Source organism: Emys orbicularis, chromosome 2 (genome assembly GCF_028017835.1).
Source record: "Emys orbicularis isolate rEmyOrb1 chromosome 2, rEmyOrb1.hap1, whole genome shotgun sequence".
Taxonomy (NCBI): domain Eukaryota; kingdom Metazoa; phylum Chordata; order Testudines; family Emydidae; genus Emys; species Emys orbicularis.
Window position 1 is genome coordinate 248,819,109 of NC_088684.1, and position 14,171 is coordinate 248,833,279.

At 40.4% G+C, this 14,171-nt stretch overlaps 1 protein-coding gene across 1 annotated transcript in view; it reads left to right on the forward strand.

Moving 5' to 3' along the window:
- COL28A1 (collagen type XXVIII alpha 1 chain) overlaps positions 1-14,171 on the forward strand; it is a 141,510-nt gene that overhangs the window by 69,336 nt on the left and 58,003 nt on the right. The window contains exons 20-22 of the mRNA XM_065398455.1: positions 72-143; positions 826-894; positions 4,271-4,339. Of these exons, the coding sequence (XP_065254527.1) occupies positions 72-143; positions 826-894; positions 4,271-4,339 (210 nt within the window). The remainder of the gene's footprint in view (positions 1-71; positions 144-825; positions 895-4,270; positions 4,340-14,171) is intronic.

The window sequence follows — 14,171 nt, forward strand, 5'->3', positions numbered from 1 at the left end:
GGATTTTTTTTAACTATCAAGTGTAAGATCTTTGTAGTGATTTATAAACTAAATGATTATATTTGGGTCAGGGTGATCATGGAGAAAAAGGATCCCAAGGGGATGCTGGTGCTAAAGGATTACAAGGGTCTCCAGGACCAAAAGTAGGTTTGTTCTTTCCTATACTCCTTTTTCTACACTATACAAACATCTCTGGAATTTTTATGGTGTGAATTTATTGACGACTCTAAAGCTTTGAGATTTTTATGTTAAGCTGGCAAAACAGAAAAGTATATTTTCATCCTGCGCACTGAATGAGGCAGGGGTTCTGTGGAAAAATAGTATGTGATTATGTAATTCAACACTATCATAAAGGGGCCAAATTAATGTTGCAATGGCACTGTTAATTCAGGCATTTCCCAAGGTTAGGGTGCTTAATTTTGCAACCTTAACATTCTTTTGATGTAGTTTGATGTATAATTTATATATATATATATGCCCTGCACACTGAAGCCATCCAAATCACACACTTATATAATAAAATAGCTCTATTAGCTGAGCAAAGAAACAACCACCACCACATGAGTTAGCATTAATTTTTTTTTTTCAAATAAGTTGTTCAACCAGTGCTCATTTCAGACTTGAAGTTCAGTCTATGTTCCTCAAGAGGTTTATTAGGGTTTGCAAATTTGAGGAAAAATGGATTGATTTATGTTTTTTCACCAAATATTACCCATTTGATCCGAAATATTTTGGCTATTTTATACTAAGGGTTGAATAATAAATAAATTAGTACATACACAGGAAGTATTTACTTTATACTTATATTATATTGTTTTATTGTAGGGTGAGCCCGGAAATAAAGGCTCAGTTGGTAACCCTGGACCATCGATTCGTGGACCGCCTGGACCAAAGGTAAATCATCTGAGATTTATCTGCTGGAGCCAAAATATTGAACATTTTGCACTCAGTAACACTTATACCTTATACTGATATAAGGTATACTTATACCAGGTTAATGGAACTAAAGTTGCAATGATAGAAATAAAGGCAGACCTAGCCCAATTAGTTTAATACAGATGTATGCCTATCTTCTGTTGTACTGTGGTTTATTTCATAGAGGAAAATAACTGTTTTGTCATTTCATTGAAGGTAACTTTTGTCAGAATGGCCCTGTAAAAGCTGAGACTTCATATGTATCCTGAAAAAGCAAAAAGGTTTATTTTCAGCCTTTTGTAATAGAATGCCACCCACCAGCTCAGCAGGGGAGGAGGATGTTTGATTAGCCCAGCAGGGAAGAAACCTCTGAGATTCTGGGAGGAGGGTTGGAAGGGAGGAATAGGCTTGGCTGCTCAGGGGCCTTACAGACTTTCCCCTTCCTACCCCAAAACTCACACTGAGATGTGCCTGGCCAGAGAGAGGGGCAAGAGATTCTCCACCTCTCTCTGCTACTATTGGGTAGGATGTGGGACAAGGGAAAAAGGAGAGTTGATTGTCTTAACTCCCCTCTTCCTGTACATTAAGCCTTCAGAGTATGCAGCAGCCATTTTTCTTTCATTGCTGCCCTGCCTGATAATGGAGGTATTGTTTGAACTGTGTTTCCAAGATGCTGTGGGTGTGTCTGATTGACAGTCTGAGATCGGGAAGGAAATTTTCCTTTGGGGCAAGAACATCAAGATGTCAGGTGGTCTGAGTTTTTGTGCCTTCCTTGCAGCATCCTGGAGGCCTAGTTGTAGGTTATTAGGGAGTAAGGGCAGAAACTAAAAGTTAAGTTTACATGTAATTTCATTGCAATTTGGGGGCAGTGGCCAGCTCAGGTGAGAAGCTCAAAGGGGCAGCTCCCAAAGGTAAACATGAGTGACACACCCAGAAGATAGTTGGTGGACTCTATTATCCTGGAAGAAGAAGGGTAGCTCTCTCAGACTCTCTTCTTCATGTACCCTTGCTACCCTCATGGTTGTGGGGAGGATAGAGGATTCAGAGGTGGGGTGAATTCTAGTGGCTGGTCTGAAGGGGGCCAACCCTGAATAATTATTTTGTATTGAGTCCATTTAATATCACACTGGAACCAAAAAAATGACTCGTATTATAATTTGGGACTATTTATATCCCATTGTCTTCCATCCTTGAACAACAAATACAGTCTCCATTGTGGATGTGGTGCCTTGTCTCTTGTTAATTTGCCATTCTTTGACTGGGCCAATGGGGTGTAGTACAAATCCCAGGATTCTGGCCTTGCTGCAGGTGATAGGAATGAAGATATGGGCTTCTAAAGCCCTTTCCTCCCTCCCCCACTTGAAACAGGCACTGCCATCTATATTTACAGTGAGTGAAGAGAATTCCTGTTACTGTTCCCAGCATGGAAAGAAGAGATATTTTGGTAGGAGGGCAGGCTAGACTATGCAACAGTGAAGTTTTTTGATGGGCAGAGTCAAATCCTGAGGTTCTTACTGAATTTTCCCTCTCAGACAAAACTCCCATTCATCTCAGTTGTATAGTAATATGGCCCAGCTGCTAAGCCTATTGAAGTCATTCCACTGATTTTACTTGGATCAGGCTCTCCTTTGAGTGATGTGATCTGACAAAACAAATGGCTTATGGTAATTGTAAACAGTAAGTTATTCTTTCAGGAAGAACTTTCTAGGAAATGGACAAACCTTTTTCTCATTGTCCCTCTATCACTTAGAGAAGTTTCTTGCTAGGCGACCCACTATTTCTCCCTGATATATTGGGATGAATGGAAGTCCAGCTTCTCTGAATTCTTTGGCAAGCACAATGATTAGTAATTTTGTCCTGGAAGCCTCCCATCATTCTGCAGTAGTGAAGTCAGATGAAGCAGTTTCTAACACAATGAGTTTGCATACCATTCAACTCTGGGAGCATCTCAGGCTCTCAGAGATCATCCCAGTTTGGCCATTGTTGGCAACTGCGGTATATCAAACACCTGGACAGCTTTAACAACGAGGAGTCCGGTGGCACCTTAAAGACTAACAGATTTATTTGGGCATAAGCTTTCATGGGTAAAAAACCCACTTCTTCAGATGCATGGATCTTCGGCCATGCATCTGAAGAAGTGGGCTTTTTACGCACAAAAGCTTACACCCAAATAAATCTGTTAGTCTTTAAGGTGCCACTGGACTCCTCATTGTTTTTGTGGATACAGACTAACACGGCTACCCCTCTGATACTGAACAGCTTTGGTAGCATTCATTGGACAGTTATTTTGGAACCAAAAAGGTATGAGTACAGTTCTTACTGTCTCTTGGCAAATAGACAGTCTCCTGCCTGTTGCTGGCTTGTCTATAGTAACTTCAGCTGTACTTTTGAAATGAACAATTAGATATCTATCTTGCACTCTATGGAATATGCTGTGTCCCCTTAGTTTTGAAGTTGGTTGCAGCAGCTCAGTGATTGCTTTATGTAAGCAACAATAATTTTTTAGGAATGTTATTTGAGCTCCTACTGGTGCATTCCGTTGGTGTTGATAAAGTGCAAACTTTCTACTGAAAATTAAGATCTTTGAGAGATCCCAAAGAAGGGGGTGGGGGGAAATATAGCTGTTGGTCTAGGTTAAGCCCCAGTGCTACAAGGAGGTACTACTATCTTAATTATGTGATAAAAGCTCAAAGCTAAGCTTGATAGCACCCAGCAAACCAACCATCTATCAAGTCATCAGTAAATACAGGTGAGAAGTCCACCAACTGTAGCAAGCAATATTCAACTGAGACTCAAGTTTCTTTCTGGGGCTCCTCAGAAGCCCCATGTGGGAAGTCTGCAACAGAGGTGAGCTGAATCATTTCAGTTTCTGGCTTTCTTTGCCACAACCCCTTTCCAGGACCAGCACTGGCCATTTTTTGGGCAATACTGACCCTCCTGTAGGGCATCTGGCAGGAGAGAGGTTTTGCTCACTTTGTACCAACACAACAACTTTTTGGCAGAGGTTTTGTGCCCTGATTTACACTGCCAGTAGCAGGCATAAAACACAGGTGAATGTGACCCTTGGTTGATTAGCACTATTTTAACCCTTGTTCTTTAATGAAAATAAGTGTTTGGAATTAGTTCTCAAAGGGAGAACTAGCACTTTTGACATGTTACATTTTTTTCACAAAATAGCATGTCCAGGGAGATTAGTAGTGAGGTAGAAAGAGAGTTTTTCCTAAAATATTGGTAGTTTACTTTGTAGACCTTCAGTCACTGTCATTTTAGTGTCAAAAATAAGTGAATACATGAAGCTGGTTCTTTTCTGCAAAACCTAGAGTGAAGACAATAAATAATAAATTTTTTTGTGTAGGGGGAGCCAGGAGCAATTGGGCTACCAGGAAGTGATGGAAATCCTGGAGATTCAATAATGGGACCAATGGTATGTAGCATGTTTCTTTATTTCATGTTTGGTTGAAAAGAAATGTGAGAAATATTAACCATTTCAAAGAAAAAAATATGGTTGAATGGTTTTGAAAAACCCAAACAGGCTGATACCGCAGCTCCATCATTCCAAACTGAATCTAGCTATTTAATAAGCTTCTGACTAGTTTGAGAAATGCAAAACAGATTACATGACTCTCACACACCTGGCTCTGCAAAACTACAAGAGATCCCTCTTCTGGTCAAAGTTAGCCCCTCAAATTTCTCTACTTTTTATCCTCTCGCTTGGTCTTTGTTCCATTCCTGTGAGTTTCACCCCCCCACCCCACATTAAGGCTTGTCTGCACTTCGAGCTTGTGACAAATGTCAAACAGTTATAGTTGTGACTGTTAGCCAGGATGGGGCAAGGATGTCCCTAGCCTCTGTTTGCCAGAAGCTGGGAATGTGCGACAGGGGATGGATGATGGATGATTACCTGTTCTGTTCATTCCCTCTGGGGCACCTGGCATTGGCGATTGTCAGAAGACAGGATACTAGGCTAGAGGGACTGACCTGTTCTTATGTTCAAGTGTTGCAACCGCAAGCAATTAAAAAAGTCATGAGTTTTCTAAAAAAAAGTAAAACTTTTGGGCTTTTTATTTGCCTACTGGTTTTGGAGCCTGAGACATACCTGGGGTATAATCCAGACAAGTGGGGGGCTGTGTCAGTCCTGCCTACAACCTTGGGTGCCTTATAATGCCATGCTATAGTAGCTTCCATGTGGGCTGCTCACAAGCAGCCTTCCAGCATGCAAGCCACACCCTGAGTCTGTGTGTAACTGCAGCCTGACAGCTATACCTTAGCTCTCACCAGCCTGGGTTATACTGCAGGGTGACCCCAACACACCCTCAGTCCCAGATCTTCCCCCAGAAATGTCCTGTACTGGAAAATCCACACCTGAGTGCCAGTTATACTGACCGAACTCCCACTGTGGACACCGTTATGTCAATGGGAGAGCTTCTGTCATTGACATAGCTACCGCCTCTCAGGGAGATGGCGCATCTATGCCTAAGCTCTCCCATTGGCACAGATAGTGTCTTCACTTAGTGCTACAGGGTATAGCTGTAGTGCTGTAAGTATAGACAAGCCCAAAGACTCTATGTGAAAGGATATTGCGTTTTGTTTTTTCCCCCATCTGTTTAAACTTCCTTTGTTTTCCCTTCCAACTTGATGACTCCATTTACTGCTTAAATGCTAATTAAGACAAGCACACATTCCTTTGTTTAGGACAGACCTGTTTGCCAACTTCTGTTTGGGCAGGGCTGTGGGATTTGGAACATGTGTTGATAAAATCATACAGGGGAACTTTACAACTTCACATACAATGTTGCCACACATTTTACCTGAACAATACCGACCAGCAAATTCTGAGTTTTCAAATGATACCTTACAAGGCATGCTTTTTGCATAAAGAGTACAACAATAGTGTGCAGGGTGTGAATATAGGGGTATATTCTGTCCCAGAGCCTTTAGGGGGCATTTGGTTCCAATTTTCAAGCTTTTATCTGTATTTATGAGGGCTAGTTCAAAGGAGTCCATTCACCACAAGTGCCCTCCTTATGCCTAGGTCTGGGAATTAGCTCTCATCCCATTTGGTGCCCCCTGCCATCAGTTGCTTGCACTGTAATCCCTCTCTCATTCCATGACTCGGTCCTCTGGCCAGGACAGTATATAGTCCACCCCTTCTGGGGTAACAAAGTCCTACCAAACAAACTGTCCAGATGCGGTCTGATGTTCCATCTCTAGGTCCTGTGGCACTTTCTCAGTGGTTGGTAGAGGAACCCAGGCCCACCAATACTCAGGTTACAGTCCAGGGACCCTATAACTAGCAGTATAGGTCTGCTCAGTCTCAGATCTTGTTGCTGTTTCCCTTGGTTCCTTCCTACCCCACCTCTCCATCTCCTTGTCTATCTCTGTGTTTACCACTGGAGATTCCTCTGCTCACAGTGGCTACTTCACCCTTCTCAGCCTCTTGTCAGACTCCCCAGTCCAGGGCAGGACCCCAGGGCTTACTCTCCCCCTGGATCTCCTCCTTGTCCCTGGCTAACTCCCTTTCCCTCTAGGGAGTGACTGCAGACCTTCTCTCTGCAGCCTTCTTCCCCTTCCACCCCTCCCCCCTTTTGTGGCACAGCAGACACGCTTCCAGATTCTATGACTACCATGCACTTGCACTTTTCCTGATATTCTTAAAGAATCGCAGAAGAGCTTTTTTTCCAATGAGTCCTGTTTTCCTTAGATTCTTGATAGATGCTGCAAGGAAAATTTTGTTACTGAAAGGCCTCTTAGTTTTCTATACAAACACTGCCTTCACTGGTACAGTCTATACAATTCCAAAGGATATGATCTATCGTTTCCTGAACATTACACGTTACAAAAAATTCATCTTTGTGCATATTAATTAGAAATAAATTTGTGCCATTCCCTCCTTAGCTCATTTTTGAGTAGGTGTTTAAATTCCAGTTTGCTTCAGGGGATTCCTACCCTACGTCAACTTGTTTGTGTTTATTAGCACTTTGCCTGTTCATCAATTAATTGCCTGCTATCCCTGTATGCCCCAGGATCCAAGCTATTACTATGGTTATATCCAGTTGCACCAGTTCGGTTGTTAGCATTAATATTTCATTGAGAATATAATTTCCACTGTCAGACTTACCATTGTAAATTGCTTGCAGCTCTGATAAGGAGTCAGACAGGATGGCCACGGCAGCACATATATCCAAAGCCCAATTTAGTGCTAACATAATCTCTGTTAGCTCAGCTGTGAAGACAGATACAAAGTTAGTTTTACGGCTTTTTTGAGTCTGAGTGAGGGCATGCACTCTTCTTGTTTCCTCCTCTTTTGAGCCATGTGTATATATCTGGCAATAGTGTCCCCTCTCCCCACTTACACATATATATTGATTTGCTAAATCTTGTATATTTACCAGTCTTCATCTTTAATTTATTTCATTATATAATTCTACGTCTATCTCAGGGGGAATGGTTTACCAATGACTGAGTATTTTCCCATAGCTATAGATTTTGGTCTCTTTCAATCATTTCTTTTCATTACAATCTTTTATCCACTTCTGTACCCAATTTACATGGGAGATTTTGAATTTTTTTTCCTACCCAGCCTCCACTTAACTCCCAGCAATCATTATATATTGGCTTCATGTTGTCATCTTTGCTATTACCTACTACTTTGGCCCAAGAGGCTAACTCTAGGAGTTTCATTCTTAGAAAGATAAGCATTTCACTAGCTACTATTTGGAGTACACACAGACTTAGTAGTGAATGCACCACATGTGCGCTGCAATGACTGTGCTTGGATATAGTCCTGTTTTCTCGGTATTTGCTGCTGATCCAAAGGTCTAGCATCCATACTCAATAATTGGTCTTGTTAGTGCTCTGTATAGCATTTCCACCATTTTCTTATTGCTCCGCAGAATGTTCCAGAGATACTTTTAAGTAAGTTACCTTTGCACTTATCTTTAATATTTTCAGTATGGTCCATCCAAGTCGGTTTGTTATCAAATATCACACCTAAGAGTTTGTAAGTTTTCCACTATATTTATCTGTTGGTCATCTTTTTGGATTTTCTTTGATGTGAAGATCATTCCCTTATTTTGCCTATGGATAATTTGAAACGCCCCATTTCCTCATTCTCTGAAGTGCATGATTGATTCTTTTGGCAGCACTTTCAAGGTTTCTGCTTTAAGTCCATTTGGCACAGTGATCAGCAAATAATGTGATCACTACTTACCCCATTAGGGAAGTCATTTATCATGATGTTAAAAAAGGTTAGGCTAATTATGCTCCCTTCTGGAGTTCCATTTGCAATTGAATATATATTAGAAAAAGCTTTCCCTATTTGGATTTAAGAACATAAGAACGGCCATACTGGGCCAGACCAGTGGTCCATCTAGCCCACTATCATGTGTTCCAACAGTGGTCGGTGCCAGATGCTTCAGAGGGAATGAATAGAAAAGGGCAATTATTGAGTGATCCATTTCTTGTCATCCATTCCCAGATTCTGACAGTCAGAGGTTTAAGGATAGTTGGAGTATGGGGTTGCATCCCTGAACAGCTTGGCTAATAGCCATTGGTGGATCTATCCTCCATAAACTTATCTAATTCTTTTTTGAACCCAGTTATACTTTTGGCCTTCACCCCATCCCTTGCCAATGAGTTCTACAGGTTGACTGTGTGTTCTGTGAAGAAATACTTCCTTTTGTTTGTTTTATTAATTTCATTGGTTGACCCCGTGCTTTGTGTGTTATGTGAAGGGGTAAACAAACACTTCCCTATTCACTTCTCCACCCCATTCATGATTTTATAGACCTCTATCATATCCCTCTTTAGTCTTCTCTTTTCTAAGCTGAATAAACCCAGTCTTTTTAATCTCTCTTCATATGGAAGTTGTTCTGTACCCCTAACCATTTTTGTTGCCCTTCTCTGTACTTTTCCCAATTCTAACATATCTTTTTTGAGATGGAGCAACTAGAACTGTATGGAGTATTCAAGGTATGTGCATACCATGGATCTATATAGTGGCATTAGGATATCTTTTGTCTTATTATCTATCCCTTTCCTAATGGTTTCTAACATTGGTCGCTTTTTTGACTGCTGCTGCATGTTGAGCAGATATTTTCTGAGAACTATCATGATGACATCAAGATCTCTTTCTTGAGTGGTAACAGCTAAGTTAGAGCCCATTTTTTGGATTTATTAATTAGGATTATATTTTCTAATGTGCATCACTTTGCATTTATACTATAATTGTATAGTTCTGTTGCTTAAGAAGTCCCTTACCCATCTATACATTTTCCCCATAACACCCATGGAGGCCACCTTATGCAGTATCCCTCTCTCCATTATAGCCTTTTCCTGTCTCCAGTAAGGTTCTGATCACGAATTATTTGGTTTATCATGATTTTCTGTACTTCTGTCCCTTCCCTAACAAGATGGTCAATCGCACTCCTACCTCTTTTGAACCCACTTTATGTTCCATCTATGAACCTGTTTCTTTCTAGATGTGCTACTAATCTCTGTTACCATTCTGTCCATTGTTTTATCTAAACATGCTGTGAAGGCAATTGATCTGTATGCCTCAGGTCTTGAGAGAATTTACCCAGTTTCCTCACTGGGACAATAATCACATGTTTCCAGTCTGCAGGATTTCACCTTTTTGCCATATGATATTATATAATTTTAGTATCACCCTGTGACATTGTCACATATAACCAAATCATTATTGCTACCATTGTTATATAATTGCAACAAATCTTATACAAAAATATAACTCATGGCCAGAAAGGGTTAAACAGCTTGCAGGCTGGATGACCCAAAGCAAACCTTTCCTGTTAAAAAGGTATGCGAATGGTAATTAGGGCTATTCATGCTAAATAGGCTAGAACTTTGAAATGCAAACCTATATTGTTAGAAGTGATACTAATTGTGTGTATCTTAAATGCTACCTGTCACTATAGCTAGTAATTCATAGATCAAAAGGGAATATTAACATTTAGGTCAGGGGTCGGCAACTTTCAGCATGCAGCCCATCAGGGTAATCCGCTGGCAGGCCGGGAGACATTTTGTTTACGTTGACCCATCCACAGGCAAAGCCCCCTGGAGCTCCCATTGGCTGGGAAGGGCGAACTTTGGCCGCTGGGAGCTGTGTGGGGCCCTTGCCTGTGGATGTGCCGAAGGTTGCCAACCTCTGATTTAGATGAATCTTGGTTGAAGTAATGTCATTGTCTATATGTCTCTTTGAAATTTGTAATAAACTGCCTAGTGGATAAATTGCCCTATGTTAATTTGTGTAAATAATTACTGGTGGTGTTTAGAAAACAGAAGGTTATAAACAGATAGTTTATCCAGGACTGTATGGTCAAGTGGATGCTAGAAAACTGTATAAAAGACCATTGGGTCCTGATTCTGTCATCTCAGATCTGCTTGAGGCTTCATACAGGGGAAGCTTAAGACATAAGGACTGAGATCCCAGTCCTAAGCTGGAACACCCTGCAATGATATTGGACATTGGACTAGAACCTATGAACGATTTCTGAAATAACTCTTTGCAACTACAAAGCTCACCATCTCTTCTATGAATCTGAACCTTAAGAATTGAACTCATGTCTGTATGTATATTGATCTTTTAACCATACTCTCTCTCTGTTTTAAAAAAAAATTAGTTTAGTTAATAAGAATTGGCTATAGCGTGTATTTTGGTAAGATCTGGAATATTCATTAACCTGGGAGGTAATGTGTCCAGTCCTTTGGGATTAGTAGAACCTTTTCTTTTATATGATAAGATTTTCAGAAATCTGCATCATATTTGACTTGGGTACCTGGATGGAGGCCTGAGGCTGGGTCACTTCAAGGGAATTGTGTTGTTTGGACTTCTGAATAACCAGTAAGGTATAACAGAAGCTGTTTAGTGCTGGCTTGGTAAATTTAAGTATTGAATTATCCACCAGCTCTGGGATTTGTCTGCCCCATTCTTTGCAGTTCACCCTCATAGAGTGATCTCAGCTGGCCCCGACTAGGACCTCAGTCACACACCCTCGAGCTTCCCTTGCTTAAGCGTTTAAGCATTTCAAAACTTATTTCATTCTTGCCTTGCACGGTGCTTTTGTGCCTTAGTACTGCTTTTTGGAGTTGTCTGTACCAAAGTTTTCATTTAAAATAACATCCACATCCTCCTCCCACCTCTTCATCATCTTTTAATCATTAATAAACATTTCTTCCTCTCTCTAATTTCTATCCTCTGATCCTCATCATCACTGACTTTTTGGCCAGAATTTCCGCTTTTTCTTTGTTGGAGCTTATTACTCCATGTCCTGCAATTGCAATGCTTGGTTTATACGGCTTACCCTTTATTCCATTCATTTTCCTAATTTGTTTATATACTTCCGTTGTATTGGTGTATTTATTTACTTCCCACAGTGTGTTCTCCATTTTTCTCTTTTTATAGTCCTTTGTGCAACTGCCTTACTTGCTTTATATTTCATTAAGTCCTCGCTATTTAGGGAATTTTTTGCTGTCTTGTATTTCTTATTCTTTTCCCAAATTACTATTTCACATTCCTTGTTCCACCATGGAATTCTTTTCCTATCTTTAGGTAGTGTTGGCATCCTAGGAATAGCTAAACTAGCTGGCTTTATGATTCCCTTAGTAACATTATTACAGAATTCCTCAATATCTTCTCATTTGCTTATTTTTAGAGATTCTGAGTGAGGATATTATCCTCATCTTCTGTATTACCTTTTCCTTGATATGTAATTATGTGAGGAATTGGTCACTAGCCATTCCCTCCTCTGTAAATTTCCCAGCTATGGTTATACTTGCTATTACTAGAAGTTATTCCCAGATCCAGGCATGAGAAGCTTCCATCAGCTGTACTGAATTTATTCTCTTCAAATAATTGTTCTAAACATTTTATCATTATAATTTTTCTTACTTTCCTTACAATCTGTTCTGACAATTCAGATTACCACAAATAATGAGAGGGTATGTGACATCTGCAATTAATTCTTTCAGGCCATAGCCTCTAGTTTCCTGCATGAGTTATAGGCATTATAAAGTCTTAGAGCGGTAGAATGGTTTTGTATTGGTATGTAAGTAGCATAATACTCAATATTTAGTTTTTTAATCTCTATTTCAGGGTAGTTCAGGTCCTCTTTAATGAAGGTACAGACATCCCCACACTTTCCAGTTTCTCTATCATGTCTATATATACCATATCCCAGGATTTTATAGTCTAGTTTTTCTATTGGCCAAGTCTCTTGCATGCATATTATAGCAGGCTTTGTTTTCATATCAATTATTTTCTTTAATTCCTGCCTATGCGCTATTAGGCTATGGGCATTCCAGCTGGAAATAGTCACCACAATTTTTTAACCTACAATATTTCCTTCATTGAGGTTGCTAGCCTGTAGGTACTTTTCAGTCACTTTGATTATAGTTCTCATTTTCTGTATTTAATTTATTACTTCAATCAGAAACACAATGAATCTCTTTGTTTGTTTGAAGTCACCCATTATTTCCTTCTCATTAATTTGTTGCTGGCTATTCCCTTTCCCATGTCAGGTTCTTTGTTTCCCCTCTTCTTTCTTTTAAATATCTTCTAGCAGCTTTTGCATATGAGATGTTATCAATAATTTTGTGGGTTTTTTATTTCTCTAGTTTGTTTTGCCTTGGTACATCCTCCATATGCTGAGCTGTGTTTTCCTCCACAGTTGCAATATTTTGTTCTGTCCCTTCCTCACAATTATCCAATGGATGTTCATCTTCACACTTACTGCACTGTAGTTTCCCTTTGCAATTATTTGCTACATGTCCAAATTGGCACCTGTAGCATCTCACAGGAGGAAGACTAAAGGCCTTAGTCCAGAATATCTGATACCCTACGGTTACTCTGGTAGCATCCTTCCCTTAAGAGTGACCAGCACAACTGGCGAGACTTGCTATCACTGCCTCTTATGCTAATTAGCCTCTTAGCTGTTATCACCTTATCTTCACCTATTCCTCACTTTATTTCCTCTTCTGACATTTCAGCTAGCAAACTATGTGCTACCACTCTTGTTTCTGTGAGGAATCTGAGTAGTTGACAGCTTATTTTAATTTTACCTAGCACCTCTATCTTAAGGAGCTTCCTGACTGGTTAGTGGAATGTAAAAACAAAAAACAAGTCTCTGCCATCTCCAGCATTTTTTCTTCTCCACTCTGCAATCTTCAGGGGGCTGCTATCCCCTATCATGATGTCCTTACCTAGGGGTTTTACTGTTATGTAATTTTGCCCATTTCCTTTTCCTGCCTTCCTATTTGCTGGTCCTTCTTCTGGTTCCAGAAAAATCTACCCTTTTCTTGTTTTCTTTGTTTGCATCCAGCCTTCCTCCATGTTTTCCCTATTTTCATTATCCAGCCTGGCTTCAGTTTCATTTGTCATCTCTTCCATATCACTCTGCCTAGCAAAGGCTCAGCCACTGCAGCCCTAGCTATAGCCTTCCCAACCCCTTTCTTGCTGGTTTTATAGAGCTCTCCCAGCCCTTCCCAGCTGGACTTCCCTCTCAGTTAACCCTGGCCCTCCTTCTCTCAGGTGATGCTGGATGATCTAATTGGCATCAGGCCCTCATTAACTCTGTCAGGCTGTGTACCCTTTCTCAGCCCTATCACAGATAGAAACTTACATTTTCTTTTAAATGAAAACAGATTCTCATACAATTTCTGGATTTCAGCAGCTGGTGCTTTGAAAAAAGCACCAAATATCACAAAACAATCACAATAAAATTGAAAGAGTTGGCAACACTGTTACATTTTTTGCCACACTCAGTAATATAAGTTGTGTTATAACTCTGTTAAAAAAACCAAACCAGAAATTTGGTATATGTGGCGTATTATTTCATACCAAGTATTCTGGGGAATTGTTTTGTAAGGGGAGCTCTATATATTGAAAGATCACCTAGCGAAGGCTTAACAAACAGTAATAGCCTCCTAGCAGAATGGAGCAAGATATAATGTGCAAGAGATGCCTTTGGGAAAAGATCAAAGTTAGATGTGGAATACCTGTTGCAGGTATTGGGGCAGGCGGGCCTTGGCCCACCCAAAACTAAAGGGCTGCACCTCCTCAGATGGAGAGGAATTATGAGCCCAGTCAGCATGTGATTACAGATGACAACAAATGAAAAAACAGGGATGAGAGTGAGGACCATCGGGCCAAAATAAGTGATCCAGAGGGGGACACCAAGCAAAGAACCTCAGCCCATGCCCACTGCTCCTCAAAGGGGTCCAAAGAGCCACTGGACACT